This window comes from Crinia signifera, chromosome 8, assembly GCF_055691185.1.
Source record: "Crinia signifera chromosome 8, ASM5569118v1, whole genome shotgun sequence".
Classification (NCBI taxonomy): domain Eukaryota; kingdom Metazoa; phylum Chordata; class Amphibia; order Anura; family Myobatrachidae; genus Crinia; species Crinia signifera.
This window is the reverse complement of record NC_139224.1, coordinates 153,265,360-153,278,813: the sequence shown is the minus strand read 5'-3', so window position 1 is coordinate 153,278,813 and position 13,454 is coordinate 153,265,360. Positions and strand designations below refer to the sequence as shown.

The window sequence follows — 13,454 nt, the reverse complement described above, 5'->3', positions numbered from 1 at the left end:
TCTCCTTGCTAGTGTTACATCCAACCAGAGGGTCACTAACCTGAGACGTCTTTGTGTACTCCTCATACAGCCGGTCATATTCTTTGCTCTTGTCCTGGAACTGTCCGTGATACTCTTGGAGTTTCCTTCCTACAGCTTCTACATTGTCTTCTTTCACCAGCTGATCCTGTGCAGAACAGAGAATCCTAATTAGTTTGGGGAGCTTCCACCAAACACCAAGCTACCTGGATGCCCAGTGTGTTATCCTCACCTGCTGGTACCTCGATACTGGATATAAAAGCTTCACGTCCAGCTTGGGGTTATACTGGGCCAGAGATTCGTGTCTATAATGGTTAATCAGCTCCACAACGGATGTAAAAGTCAGTGGATCGGAAAATCCATATTTGCCGTCTCTGTGGTAAATCTTGATCAATTTGTTGTTTCCGCCCTTCCTAGAATAAAAGGGAAGACAGAGACTGAGAAGGCATCCTGCAGCTATCTGGCCTGGACCGCGGGCAGAGTCTTATCGAAGTCGTCGGCCCATTCATTACGGGTGTCTCATTATCATAATTACCAGAATGAAATTAATTATACCGTTAAGGGTTTGATTTGTTTTCAGCGGAGGGAAAGCTTATTCCAACACGAGAAAGCTTTATTTAGATACAGGACAATATTTATTCAGCACTCTACGAGTGCAGCCTTGGAAGCATTTACCGTCCCCCATCCTGAAACCTTCATATTCTATGTAACAGGATTAAGCGGCTGCCCTTACAGCATCTTCAGGAAGTGCCACCCTCCGTTTCACTTACCGGAGAGTCAGAGTATAATCTCCTTGCATCTTGGTGGAGGCATCCCGTACCAGGAATGTACCGTCAGGCATATCGCGCAGCTTATCGTTCACCTCTTCCCTGGAAACGGAAAGAAGCGTAAATTATGCGCAATGACTCTGCCCGGACCAATCAGAGCCCTGGCCTGTGACATGCTACACTGTAAATGGGACTTTGTGGCCTATTACCTTGAGATATCTCCCCAGTACCACTCTGCGTCCTGCAGGGGCGAGCCTGGCCCATCTTTGCTGCCATTATTACACACTGGACTCATGGATTTTGGTGGTTTAGGAGGAAGTGCTGGAAAAAAAGAATGATGGAAATTTAGATTAGGCAAATAGTTGTGTGATCCATGCAGACAGACTGGAAACAAACAAAATAGGGAAGTTGATGATTCAGTAACAGACTGCAAATAAGTAGTTATGTCTATACGGCAAGACCACATCCAGCTACTGACTGTGTGCCTCAGGGTTATTGTACCACTGCCTCATCAGGCAGCTCCCTCACACCTCCCCTGAGGGGCCAGGAGTGCACACTTGCAGGAGACTGATACTTACAAAGCTATGCTCATATACAACATCCTGATAATACTGCTCATTACAGACTTGGGTCTACACAACAACCCCGGAGGCAGTAAGACAGCCAGGACACCTCAACCTAGCACTAACATTTGATAAACCTGTATCAATGTGACAAAACCATATAACGTCATCATGCATAAAATACCCAAGCACAACCACACACACGCTCCTTCTCACATGGATTCTCTATGGGTGTTCAGTAATACCCCATCCTCCTTTGGCAGAAATGACTTTCCAGTGTCTTATACCAGAGAGATTTTGCCCACTCTAGTGAGTTAATACTAAGCAGTTTTACAGGCATTCACTTATACCCGGGTCTCTTAAGGTCCGAGCACAGCATCTGAATTGGGATAAAGTCTTGACTTTGATCTGGTCTCTGTCCCTTGTAGAATTGCTGACATAATCTAGCGTCGGCCAAACTAGCATACCCAACATTTCTTATGGCGTAGAAAAAACTATTAGTGTGTGCGCAAATGTTCGCAAGATTGACTGGTGCGATTTGATGACATTGACACTTCACTGTGCTCACTGGTTGCTATGAGGCTCTGCTGGCAAGAAAATGCCGTCTTTGTGGTCGGGTCTCCCTAGAGGACATTGTTGCAGAGGCGGACATGCAGTTTGCAGACCTACACAGCTACTTATTTCCCAGCTGTCCCGGATGATGGGTATCACGACTGAATATTTCTCGTGCCAGCGCCCTTTGAAATTTTGGGTTCCTTGCATTTTCTCTGGTTTACTTTTTGGCTGAATTTCTGGCAGCACACATAATCTCACAGGACAATGAAGCCAGAAAGCAAATCATCTCTCAGGATGATGAAGGCAGATGGACGATGAAGGGTTCTAAGGCCTCTAGCAAGCCCTTTAAAGATGGATACCAATGCAGATATCTTATCTCCTTTGCAAGGCGGTCTTTCGCACCTTAGAAGATCGCCTTCCATTCAATGACACCAGTAAGAGGGCACTTTTACTTCACTTGTTATAACTTTTTTCATAGAATAAAGACGGTGTTCTTTAAAGATTTTTTTTTTAAATAGCGATTCAATTTACAACGTTTTAGGTCTAGACTCTAGAGGGTTAATTGCTATCTACTCAAATGTCTCCATAAAGATACTCTGGTGTCTACTGCCCAAGTCACAGGTACTGTATAAAATCTGAATGACGTTCTAGATATTGCCCCCCCCCCCCCCATATCAGTCAGTACCACGTAAGGCATCCGAGTGACCCTATGACAAGTACAGCAATACGATAAATCGCATAAGTCAAAGAAATTGTAACATTAGCAGCATTGATGAGTAATTACAACATTTCAAGGAACCAGACTTTCTGCATCAACCGTGAAAACTCTGCAGCAGCCAGAATACTTACAAATGCCAGAGTTGCACATAAGTACACGAATAATCCTGGAGCGTGCGGACGCGCTCACCTACACATAGCCCGGCAGCAGATTGCACTGAAGTGGTTCTTCTATAGCTTGCACGCTAGTAACCTTAATCCTCCCCCCTCCTCTTCCTCCGCAGTGCTCACTACCCAACCCGATTTCTCCACTAAATCCCAAATCAGATGCTGTTGGCAAAAAGTAATCTCTGAATGAAGACAGAGTCCTGGCCAATCAGAGGCCAGCAAAGGAATCGTATGTTCCTGACGTTAGGCTGCAGAAAGTGGATGTGCGGGGGAGCAGCAGGTAGCTTGAGCCCTGCACAGTTCCCTGAACAGCACTTACAGAACTTGGGACATGTAATAGGATGTAGGGCGAGATGTGCAGGCCGTAGCAGAAATGGAGACATTTCATAGTTAGATACTAGTTTAAACTCATGCGCTCAGTAAAACTTTATAGGATTATTACAGACTTGTTACTTGGAGGTCAGTTAATGAGAACATTACAAGTGAAATATACAAAAAGGTAGCCTGTGTCTGCCGTTATACTGGCCTAGTACACGGATTCCAGGCACATTGCCGGACTCTGCCATCCTGTCCATACAACAATCAGTGAAAAATAAGCAGCGGAAAGTGACATCCAGCCCACGATAAGCCCGCATAGGAGACAGCAGCTGGTGCCCCTTCTGGGAAGAATGCAGGAAGGGGGCCCAGCGAGCATGGTCACTGGGCAGGAAACACAGCAGCACCAGACACTCCTTGGGGAAGAATTTCAAGTCTGCTTCAAGTGGGGTTAAAATATTTTAACAAACCCAAATTAAAATATCAGCTCACAAAAGGTACATAGGAATGCAATACTGTCTGCACCAGAGGAAGCTGGGTAACGGCGCTGTAACTTGCTCCCGTGTCAGACTGGTAACAATGAATGCCAGGAAGCTGCACAGTACACGGAGGACAATGAGAGCAGAGCGACAACCTGGCGACAAGCTGCACTACCCCCCCCCCCCCCCCCCCCCCCCCCAAAAAAAAACCTGCTAAATCCTTAAGTAAATGCCACCTTAACTCTTTCAGTACCAAGGGTTCTATTGCATCAGGCACAGACAGAGTTAATCCATAGTTTCAATGACGTAGCCATAAAGGCGAAGAACAAAGCGGCGCTAACTGTCAAGATACTGGTCTACTAGCTGTCAAGATACTGGTCTCCGATGGGACACAGCCGCAAGACCGATGTCACGAAGCCTTTCCTCACAGATTATCACCCCATTATTAGCACACAAAGTATGAGTGGGGCACATTCATATGCAGCACCCACAGGCCCATGTCACCCTACAGATAGCCAGACTGCCATTCATTCCACTAGCACCATTTATTAATGCGTTATAGGGTCTCCTGGGAATGGAGAAAGGAGGGAGGGGGATTCTGCAGCTCTAAGATGACAAAGTTATACTATACTATTAACACTATGCAGCAACACTGAGACCAAAGGACAAAGAATTGACAAATTCAGCAATGTATGTACAACAAAGGCCTAAGGCTGATCAATGAACGCCTAATACAGCGGGCACCACAATGTGCCCAAACCAATGAGAAATGCACAATAGGACAGAGAGACGGTCCCCACTGGCAGAGCTGGCTCCATTACGTAATGCATTCATTCAGTGACCTTTCAGCGACTGCCAGGTAAAGTAACCAGCTAGATCTGGCAGTCTCTGGGAGCAGACAGAAAATATATCTGGGGTACAGGCACACTAGGGGGTGATGCCCAATGGGGAGGTTAATGTGATTAATCCAAAGTATTTAGGCGAGAGGGACGGACACAGGATGATAGACATAGCAAGGGGGATCAAAGCTGTCCAACCAAAATGATGAGGAACAATTATCAGGGGGCGCCCTGTATATGCACCATATAGTCCATGGGTATTGGAAGAGGCAAAATGTAGATTCTATGACATATATACAAAGAAAAAGTCCGCTGTCATACATAATCCCCCAAACCCTTTTATATTTAAGGTAATACAAGTGACGCACGCTATGCAGGGAATATGGGTCAGCACTTAGGTGGGCTGCAAAAGAGGGGAGCAGTGCATCCTAATATGGGGGTGCACTTTATACAAGGGAAGGAAGGGGTGACATCACACATGCAAGATGAGGATGGGAGGCATGTAGGGAGGGTGTGCACCCAACACCACATTTATGGGAGCCAGGAAGCCCCATACTCATATGAAGGGGTGGGGGCGACGAGGCACCAGGGAAGGATGGGGTGCAGAGCAGCACCCCCATAGAAGCACCAGGGAAGGGATGGGGTGCACCCCTCACAGAGAAGCACCAGGGAAGGGATGGGGTGCACCCCTCACAGAGAAGCACCAGGGAAGGGATGGGGTGCACCCCTCACAGAGAAGCACCAGGGAAGGGATGGGGTGCACCCCTCACAGAGAAGCACCAGGGAAGGGATGGGTGCACAAGGGAAGGGGTGCACCTCTTACAGAGAAGCACCAGGGAAGGGATGGGGTGCACCAGGCAAGGGATGGGGTGCACCCCTCACAGAGAAGCAGAAGGGATGGGATGCACCCCTCACAGAGAAGCACCAGGGAAGGGGTGCACCAGGGAAGGATGGGGTGCCCCCCTCACAGAGAAGCACCAGGGAAGGATGGGGTGCCCCCCTCACAGAGAAGCACCAGGGAAGGATGGGGTGCACCCCACACAGAAACACCAGATGATGGGATGCACCCCGCCCCCCCCGAGACACAGCATCGGCTGCCACCCTATGTGTGCGGGGTACCTGGCGGAGGATCCATCTCGATGTAGAATATGAGCTCGGCGGAGTAGGGTAGGATAAGGGACTCCGGGCTCCAGTCTCTCTGCTCCGTGTTGTACATCCTGACTCCCCGCTCCCATCTCCTCTCTTCTCCGATCACATTTCATTATAACCGGCAACCTGCCGGACTGTGCCACTGCGCCGGGCACGGGGGGGAGAGGGGGGCGGGGTCCCGGGAGAAATCGCTATATCCACATCCCGTCGCCACATACTAGTCACCTGGGTAAGATTAGGGGAGTAGGAGAGAGAAGCCCTCTTTCAAAGTATCCCGCTATTGCTGCCAGTGCGGGTAACACATGGGGGTCCAGGAGCTGCCCCCCCTCCAACAACCAGGGAGAGAACATCAGATGGTACAGTCCCAACCTTGGCCGCTAGCCAGAGCCGTTACAGGCAGTCGGGGCGGGGCTAGCGCTGGGGAACGTCAAAGTCATAAAGGGATTGGCCGGAGGCATGGCGCGAGGGGGGGAGGAAGAGGGCGTGTTGATTGGCTGGAAAGGGTCCCTGGGCGGGACCTTGTAGCTGCTCACTGTCTTTGTCTGCCAGGACAACGCGAGAGCTTAATAGAAGAGAAGATTTCCCTGTGACGCCCTCTCTAGCCGGCAACCTGTAAGGGAGCGGAGAGTCCGGGCGTCGTCTCTGATTGGCTGATGCAGTTACTAAGAGGGACAAAGGGAAAGAAAAAGGTTTCCGAAGTGACTTTAAAGAGACAGTAATCGGCCGCGATCTGGGGGTGTGGGGGTCTCCGTGACTGCCCCAGCCTCCCCAACACCACATACACACACACACACACACAAAGTGCAACCACCCGCTGCCGAACGTTTTATGCATGACACCCCCCAACTGTGTATATGATATACCTAGTCACCCCCACATTATACGCGCATACAACCGAACCCTATTCACTGCCAGCCCATACCCATTCAACCCCACATTATATACACACTCTATCCAGTCACCCCCACATTATACAGACACACACTATACCCAGTCAGCCCCACATTATACACTCACACCCTATACCCAATCACCCCCACATTATACACTCACACCCTATACCCAATCACCCCCACATTATACACTCACACCCTATACCCAATCACCCCCACATTATACACTCACACCCTATACCCAATCACCCCCACATTATACTCACACCCTAGACCCAGTCACCCCACACTATACTCACACCCTATAACCACTCACCCCCACATTATAAACACACATGCACACCCTATTCCCAATCACCCTCCCACACTCACCCTATACCCAGTCACCATCCCACACTCACCCTATACCCAGTCACCATCCCACACTCACTCTATACCCAGTCACCCTCCCACATACTCTACCCAGTCACCCCCACATTATACAGACACACTATACCCAGTCACCCTAAAATTATAGACACACACTGTACCCAGTCATCCCCGCACTATACTCACACCCTACACCCAGTCACCCGCACATTATACACACAAACACCCGAGAGCCAGTCACCCTCCCACACACACCCTACACCCTCCCACATCCCACACACACCGTATACCCTCCCACATCCCACACACACCGTATACCCTCCCACACACACAGTATACCCTCCCACATCCCACACACACCGTATACCCGTACTGGTATGCCTCTGCTATCAGGAGAAATCATTCGGTGGTCGCCGATACGAGCGATCCTGAATCAGCTCCTAAATTCCTATTTGATTTAGACTATATAGTGAAAATCGGTAGCCAGAATCGCACCGTGTGCTCCCATGTATACACCCCCACATCATTGCACCTCTGAATGTACCTAGCACAATCGCATATAAGGTATTAGTGGGTTCTCATTTTGTGGTAGTTCCAAATATGCATCAAACAACACTGAAATGTTCTTGAATTTGGATGAACTCACTTCTCAGCTATGGAGGATGAAATGGGACAAAAGGCTGGTATTAAACAACAAGAAAATCAGCACTTAATAGGAAATGGGCTGCTGGAGATGTAGGGATTGTGGGCCTGAGTGCATTGCACACCCTGCACCTATTGTAAATACACCACTGGACATACAGCAGGCACTTTGAGTAGTACGGCTCATTGAGGTCACTAGTTCTTAATAGATTAATATTGCCTCAGCCCTCTAAATGGCCACCTCCACATAAATCATTTGTCCTTGGTCAAATCTAAACAGTGATATGAAATGTACACTACATGAGCAGTCCTGGCCACAAAAACAGGCACCATCTGCTTGGTAATGTTGTGCTCAGGTAGAAACTTCTGTGGCCATGTTTGAGCGGCTTCACTTCATTAAGCTCCACCACTAGTGTTACTAAAGCTCAGCCCCTTTGAAGAGTAATGTGATCATTTGTGGGGTTTTGGAGGGAGCAGTACTAAGCAGTACTAATCACTAGATGCCCATTCATTCTTTGGGGTTTTTTTTCTTGCCACACAGACAGCTCCCACCTCCCCCTGTCCGGCTCTCCGTTAGAGGCGTTGGGCAAGGGATGCCAGTGAGGGCAACGGAGAGCCGGGCAGGGGGAGCAGGGAGCTGTCTGTGCTGCAAGCCAATCACTGACTGCCTATTCATTTATATTGGTGTTTTTTCTTGCAGCTCCCTGCTCCTCATGCCTGGCTCTCCGTTCCCCTCATCGGCATCCCCGTCTGCCGCCTCTATGTCCGCTGCCCCCCTGCTCACTCCACCTGCAGCTACCCAGGAGTTGCATATGATAAATCCCATGCGATTTATCATATGCAAAACATGGCACATCAAGTGCCTAATCGTGTGTCCCCCTCCCGGGGAGCTGAAGTGAAGTCAGGTCTGACTTGTCCTTAGACAAGTCGGACTAATGTATTGGGGCCTTCTGACATACATGCAGCCCTAGCCCCTTTTCAGGACCTTCTTCAGTGCAGTCTCAGTGGTTTGAGGGTGTTTCTAGTTGCCGGCGCTGCTGCCTGTCAGACAGTGTGACAGGCGCAGCACCAGCGGGAAACTACAGCGGACACCAGCAGGGCTGCAGAGAAGGGAGAGTGCCTCCCCAGCCTTTCACCTCCCTGCTTCGTAACCTCTACAGAGCAGGTTCCGCTCCTGCCATAAGAGTACCGATACAGAACAGATATATATACGGAGCACCTGACACACAAGTGCTTAATCCACTAGCTGGAGTAACATGACCAATGCACAGTTGCCATAACCCCCAATTACAATTTCATGAAAGAGCTATATATATCTATTGCTATTGCAATTAAAGTGATTTAGATATACAGTATCATTACACACACTTTGAAGATCACAAGTGTCTCTTATATCCCTATCGCTAACATGTCAGATACATTATCACAGTGCAATCTTTACCATTTTATTTAGATGGTGCAGCCTACCAATCTGGGACAGCTGAGGCGCACCCTTCTCTCGGCAGCTATTCATGGTCATGCACTGTATGGCTTCCAATTATACCTGAGTGGGAGGATTATGCCACCTGCCTTTGCCCATTCCGGCAACAAGATAAAGGCCTCAGAGAGATTAAAAAGCTGGTGGGCCTTCTCACAACTAAAAAGAGATATGTCCAGTAATGTGTCATAAGTATGCTAAAACATTGCCCTCATTTTCCTGCAGGCATACAACATCTGCAGCACTCATGGATTGTTGATGCCAATTCATTTGCAATGTAAGGAAACAGAGTTTGACAGCAGATAAGAACCACTTGGCCCTTCTAGTCTGCCTATGCACACACTTATACACTAGGCCAGGGTTTCCTACCCTGCCAGAAGGGCCGCAGAAATCGGGTCATCCTCCTGGTCCCCCAAAATGGGGAGCGACCCTCCTGGAGAGCTGTGCGGTTCCTGTGACACCCACCAAGGCGGTGATGCGAATTGTGTCATTTTAGCCCTGCCCACGCAGTGCAATGCATGAATAATGGCATTGCACGGCGGGGCTAAAATGACGTGTTTGCTCTGGCCATGCCCCCACGTACGGCACCACTCCTGTGGCTCCGTCTCCGCCCCTTCTCCCAGCAGTGGCCCCGCCCCCTGCCTTACTGAGTTGGCTGTCCTTGGCAGCCATAAAGTAGGCAAGTATGCACTAGGGTTACTTTTTATCAGGAGCCAATTAACTAGGTACAACAGTGTCTAGGTCGAAAGTCAAAAAGGGACAACATGCATTATGTTCATACGGTCAAAGGGTTGCCACAAGTAAAATGCTGACATGGAAAAAGGTTGCTACGGGAACTATTCAATTTAAAAAAAATTCTGAAAACTTAAGTCAACCTTTTTCCATGTCGGCTTTCATGTTGACACACTAGGTGATCCCCTCCAATGCCGACATTGGCGGCGGAAGGGTGCTGGCATCGTCAAGTGCCAGAGAGGAGGGAAACGAAGGCAAGGGGAGCAGGTGCCATACTGCAGCCAAAGGATAGGCATCATTAACGAGAACTGTCTACCTCGTCAGTACATGCGTGGTACAAGGTAGGTGGTCGTAACTATGCACAGGAGCACACATTGTTAATGATATTGAATGTACACACTAGAAGATATAATAAAATATATGGTTTAAAAAGTCCGTTCTGAACAATAGATTTTACTATATCCTCTAGTGTGCATGGAGTTTAACTAAGAGTGCTTTTAATAAAGAATAATTAATAATATGAGAAGCATTGGTGATGATGACAATGAGAAGAGAAAGCCATTTTCCAGACTGCTGCAATGTGATTTCCATAGTACAACATAGCTGCAATCTCCAGCTCACAGGTAGATATGCCAGATCACTTTTAACACGTCTATTTCCAGGGACGTGCAGTCAGGGGAGGCAGTGCCTCCCCGGTCATAAATGATCCCAAAAAAATGACAAAAATATACAGTATACTGTGTTTATAAATATCTTATTAATATTTTTTATTATTTATGAGGTGGGACACTGTCGGAGCCTAGGAGGCAGCGGCAGCTGTGCCTCCCGCTGACAATTGGAAGATGTCAGCAGGGCGGGGGCAGGGCTAAGCCGCGGGGAGAAATGAGTCTGAAAAGCCCATTAAAAAAGCAATGAAAGAGCGGCATCTACACATCTGCCTCAGTGACAGGAACGAATGCCCCTGTCACTGAGGCAGATGTGATAGGACAACGGATCAGGCTGTCACACACTGGCAGCCTGTATCCGATGTCATGCTAAGCTGCGGTGGCTGCGCTGTCTCCCGAGACCCCACCAACAGGCATGGCCCCCCTTCCTCCCCCCACCGCCAGTGGAGCCCCGGCATCAGCCCAACTCACCTCCCTCCTCCTCCAGCCGCGGCCCTGCCGGGTGGCCCGGCTCCTCCCCCTCTACCTACCGCGGCTGGCACCCCAGCTTAGGCATGTCAGGGTGGCCAGGCTCATCTCCTCCTCCCGCTGCCACGTGGCCCAGCTTCCCTCCTTCCTCCTGCCGCTGCGGCCCCGTCGAGTGGCCTAGCTCTCCTCTCCACTGCTTTAGCCCAGGCATGGGCCAGCACAGTGACAGCGGGCGACGGCTGTACCCCAGTTTCCGCCGGGTGGCACAGCTTTCCACCTTCCAATACATGAGCGACACAGGTACAGGAAATACTAATTGGGACTCCCTTACATATTGGTTAGCTTATGTTTGTTCTATTCATACTGTATAACAGTGAACAGTAAATGTATTAACTATGTATGCATTTGACACATGTGCGTACCATAATTTTTGGAAGTGTCATTGAATATACCTAGACTTAATATCTAGATATTAATACGTGTTATCTAACCTACCATAATGTACTATGTCAGACATAGCATAAGTTAGACAAAATCCTAACATTTATCATTATAAAAGGAACTACGCATTAAATCATTCTGAGGCAACACCCCCGCCAAATTGAATAGAATCTCCTAGAACTGAATAATGTTTTTTTTTTTTCTTTTATCAAATATGATAAATAAGTCCTAGTGTTTTCGCTCCCCTTCAAAAGTAAGTAGTGCTTCAGCCCTTTGTCCCGACTTTCACTCTCCCGTCTATCACTATCCCGCGTCCCCCTCTGTCACTTTCCCCTCGTCCACCTCTGTCACTCTGTTTATTACTTTATAGGACTCATTCCCATTTCACAAAAGCGCCTGCCTCACCTGACACTAACCTCACCGCACGTCACTGTCTATTTCCCCACCAGAAGTTAATAGTGAACATTCACCAGCAGATACCTCTACACAACTGTTGCTTATACTTTATCACTGTTCATTTCCGTACGGAGTTCTATATTACTGTACACCAGACTGCGCCGCCTACTGGTAGGGCAGCTTCATCTCTGAAACCAGTCACCAGTGTCCTGTGGTTAGCAGTCACACATTAGACCAATAGATAGAGGACTATTTGTAAATCAGAGGTTGGAAGCAGGGGATGATGGGTGTTGTAGTCCGTAGAAACTGTAAGCATTGACAATAGTCTACATATTTCTACAGCCTGTACCCAACCTCCCTCCATCACCCTGGTGACAGGCACCGGCTGATTTACAGTACCTGATTTATAATTACAGGTTCCTCTGGTATTTGCCCCCAGGGGAACTTACTATTTTACCTGATAGAAATGAAATGGAACGAAAGCCAAAAATCTGAATCTGTAAATAAAATAATGGACCTTAAACCTTTGAGTGCACCAATTACGAAAAGACATATACACAACAATTTGTAGATTGGCGCCCAATTTTAGGTCTTGTTATTGGACTTAGATAGCCTTAGTAGTAAACCTTGATATTTGAGTCAAACATGCATATCAGAAGTCCACAAACTACCATTTATTAAAAGTCTCTGTTTTATATGAAGTTGTTGGTGCAATTTATCATACAGTTACGATTTCCTTTTCCTTTTGTATTCTTGTACATAAAAAGATTCCGCATTGAAACGTAGAAGAACCCAACGCATTTCATCTCTAGCGAGACTTCATCAGGGTTTTTTTTTCTAAAATGTCAAAATATAAACATAAGAAACACAGTAAAAATAACAGTAATACCGTGTTCTCACTACAAGTGAGAACTACACGGCATTTACCCGGCATTAAAATGCCGGGGACTTCAGCGACGGACCCCAGTTCTCACTGCTAGGCAAATTCCCGGGTGAAGAAGTTCTAACCGGTAATTTGCCTTTTAACACAGGTTTTTATGCAGTGAGAACGGGTCAACCCGTGTCTGCATACCCGGATCTCAAACATGGGTAACAAGAAGGGTTTTACCCGTGTATGAGATCCGGGTATGCAACCCGTTCACATTGCAAAGAAACCCGTGTTAAAAGGTAAATTTCCGGGTCTACATGCTAGACCCGATAGTTTGACTGCAGTGAGAACGGGGTATTACAAAACAATGATTCATAATCTGGACTTCTCGAACTGCTTATGTATAATGATTTGTGTAGGCTTACATTAATTCATTTCAAGAGAGGCATACAAAAATGAGGAACAGCAGGCAGTAATATAAGTAGAGGTAGACAGGCCAAATCGTGTTCATACAAATAAGTATGCCTAAAATACGATTTTATAACATAGCAATATGGAGGTAAATTCAAGAAACTCCAAAGAAAATGGTGTTTAGAATCAAGGGGCACCCAGATTTAGTTGGTAGGGCACCTATTGGAAAATTAATGGGCCATTACGAGACTGTGGTAATACCAATAAAACTGACTGTTTTTAGCTTCATTAGTTTATCACATTCACATACTTGTGGTACATTTAATTAGGTCTCTTGATCATGGGTATAGCACCGATTCAGAGGTCCCAAATTCACAAATAAATTCCTGGTGGGGGAGGGACCAATAATTCACTGGCTATTAATACATTTAATTAATATGATTTTTACCTGTCAACACATGATGAGTGGACCCCCCCCCCCAAAAAAAAAAAAAATACCCAAAAACTCATGTCAACTTTTCA

The 13,454-nt window shown here is 47.5% G+C and overlaps 2 protein-coding genes across 7 annotated transcripts in view; one reads left to right on the top strand and one right to left on the bottom strand.

The window, feature by feature from the left end:
* PIK3R3 (phosphoinositide-3-kinase regulatory subunit 3) overlaps positions 1-13,454 on the bottom strand; it is a 311,112-nt gene that overhangs the window by 8,632 nt on the left and 289,026 nt on the right. The window contains exons 1-5 of one of the 3 annotated variants that reach the window (XM_083157433.1): positions 5,541-5,703; positions 995-1,106; positions 789-887; positions 251-431; positions 41-166 (exon numbers count right to left, since the gene is read on the bottom strand). In XM_083157433.1, the coding sequence (XP_083013559.1) occupies positions 41-166; positions 251-431; positions 789-887; positions 995-1,106; positions 5,541-5,637 (615 nt within the window). In that variant the 5' untranslated portion in view covers positions 5,638-5,703. Of the gene's footprint in view, positions 1-40; positions 167-250; positions 432-788; positions 888-994; positions 1,107-2,752; positions 2,904-5,540; positions 5,704-13,454 lie in introns of those variants that run through there. The other 2 variants (XM_083157434.1, XM_083157435.1) reach the window with 2 other exon arrangements.
* Positions 1-13,454, top strand: part of LOC146026623 (uncharacterized) — a 64,524-nt gene that overhangs the window by 27,447 nt on the left and 23,623 nt on the right. The window lies entirely within an intron of this gene.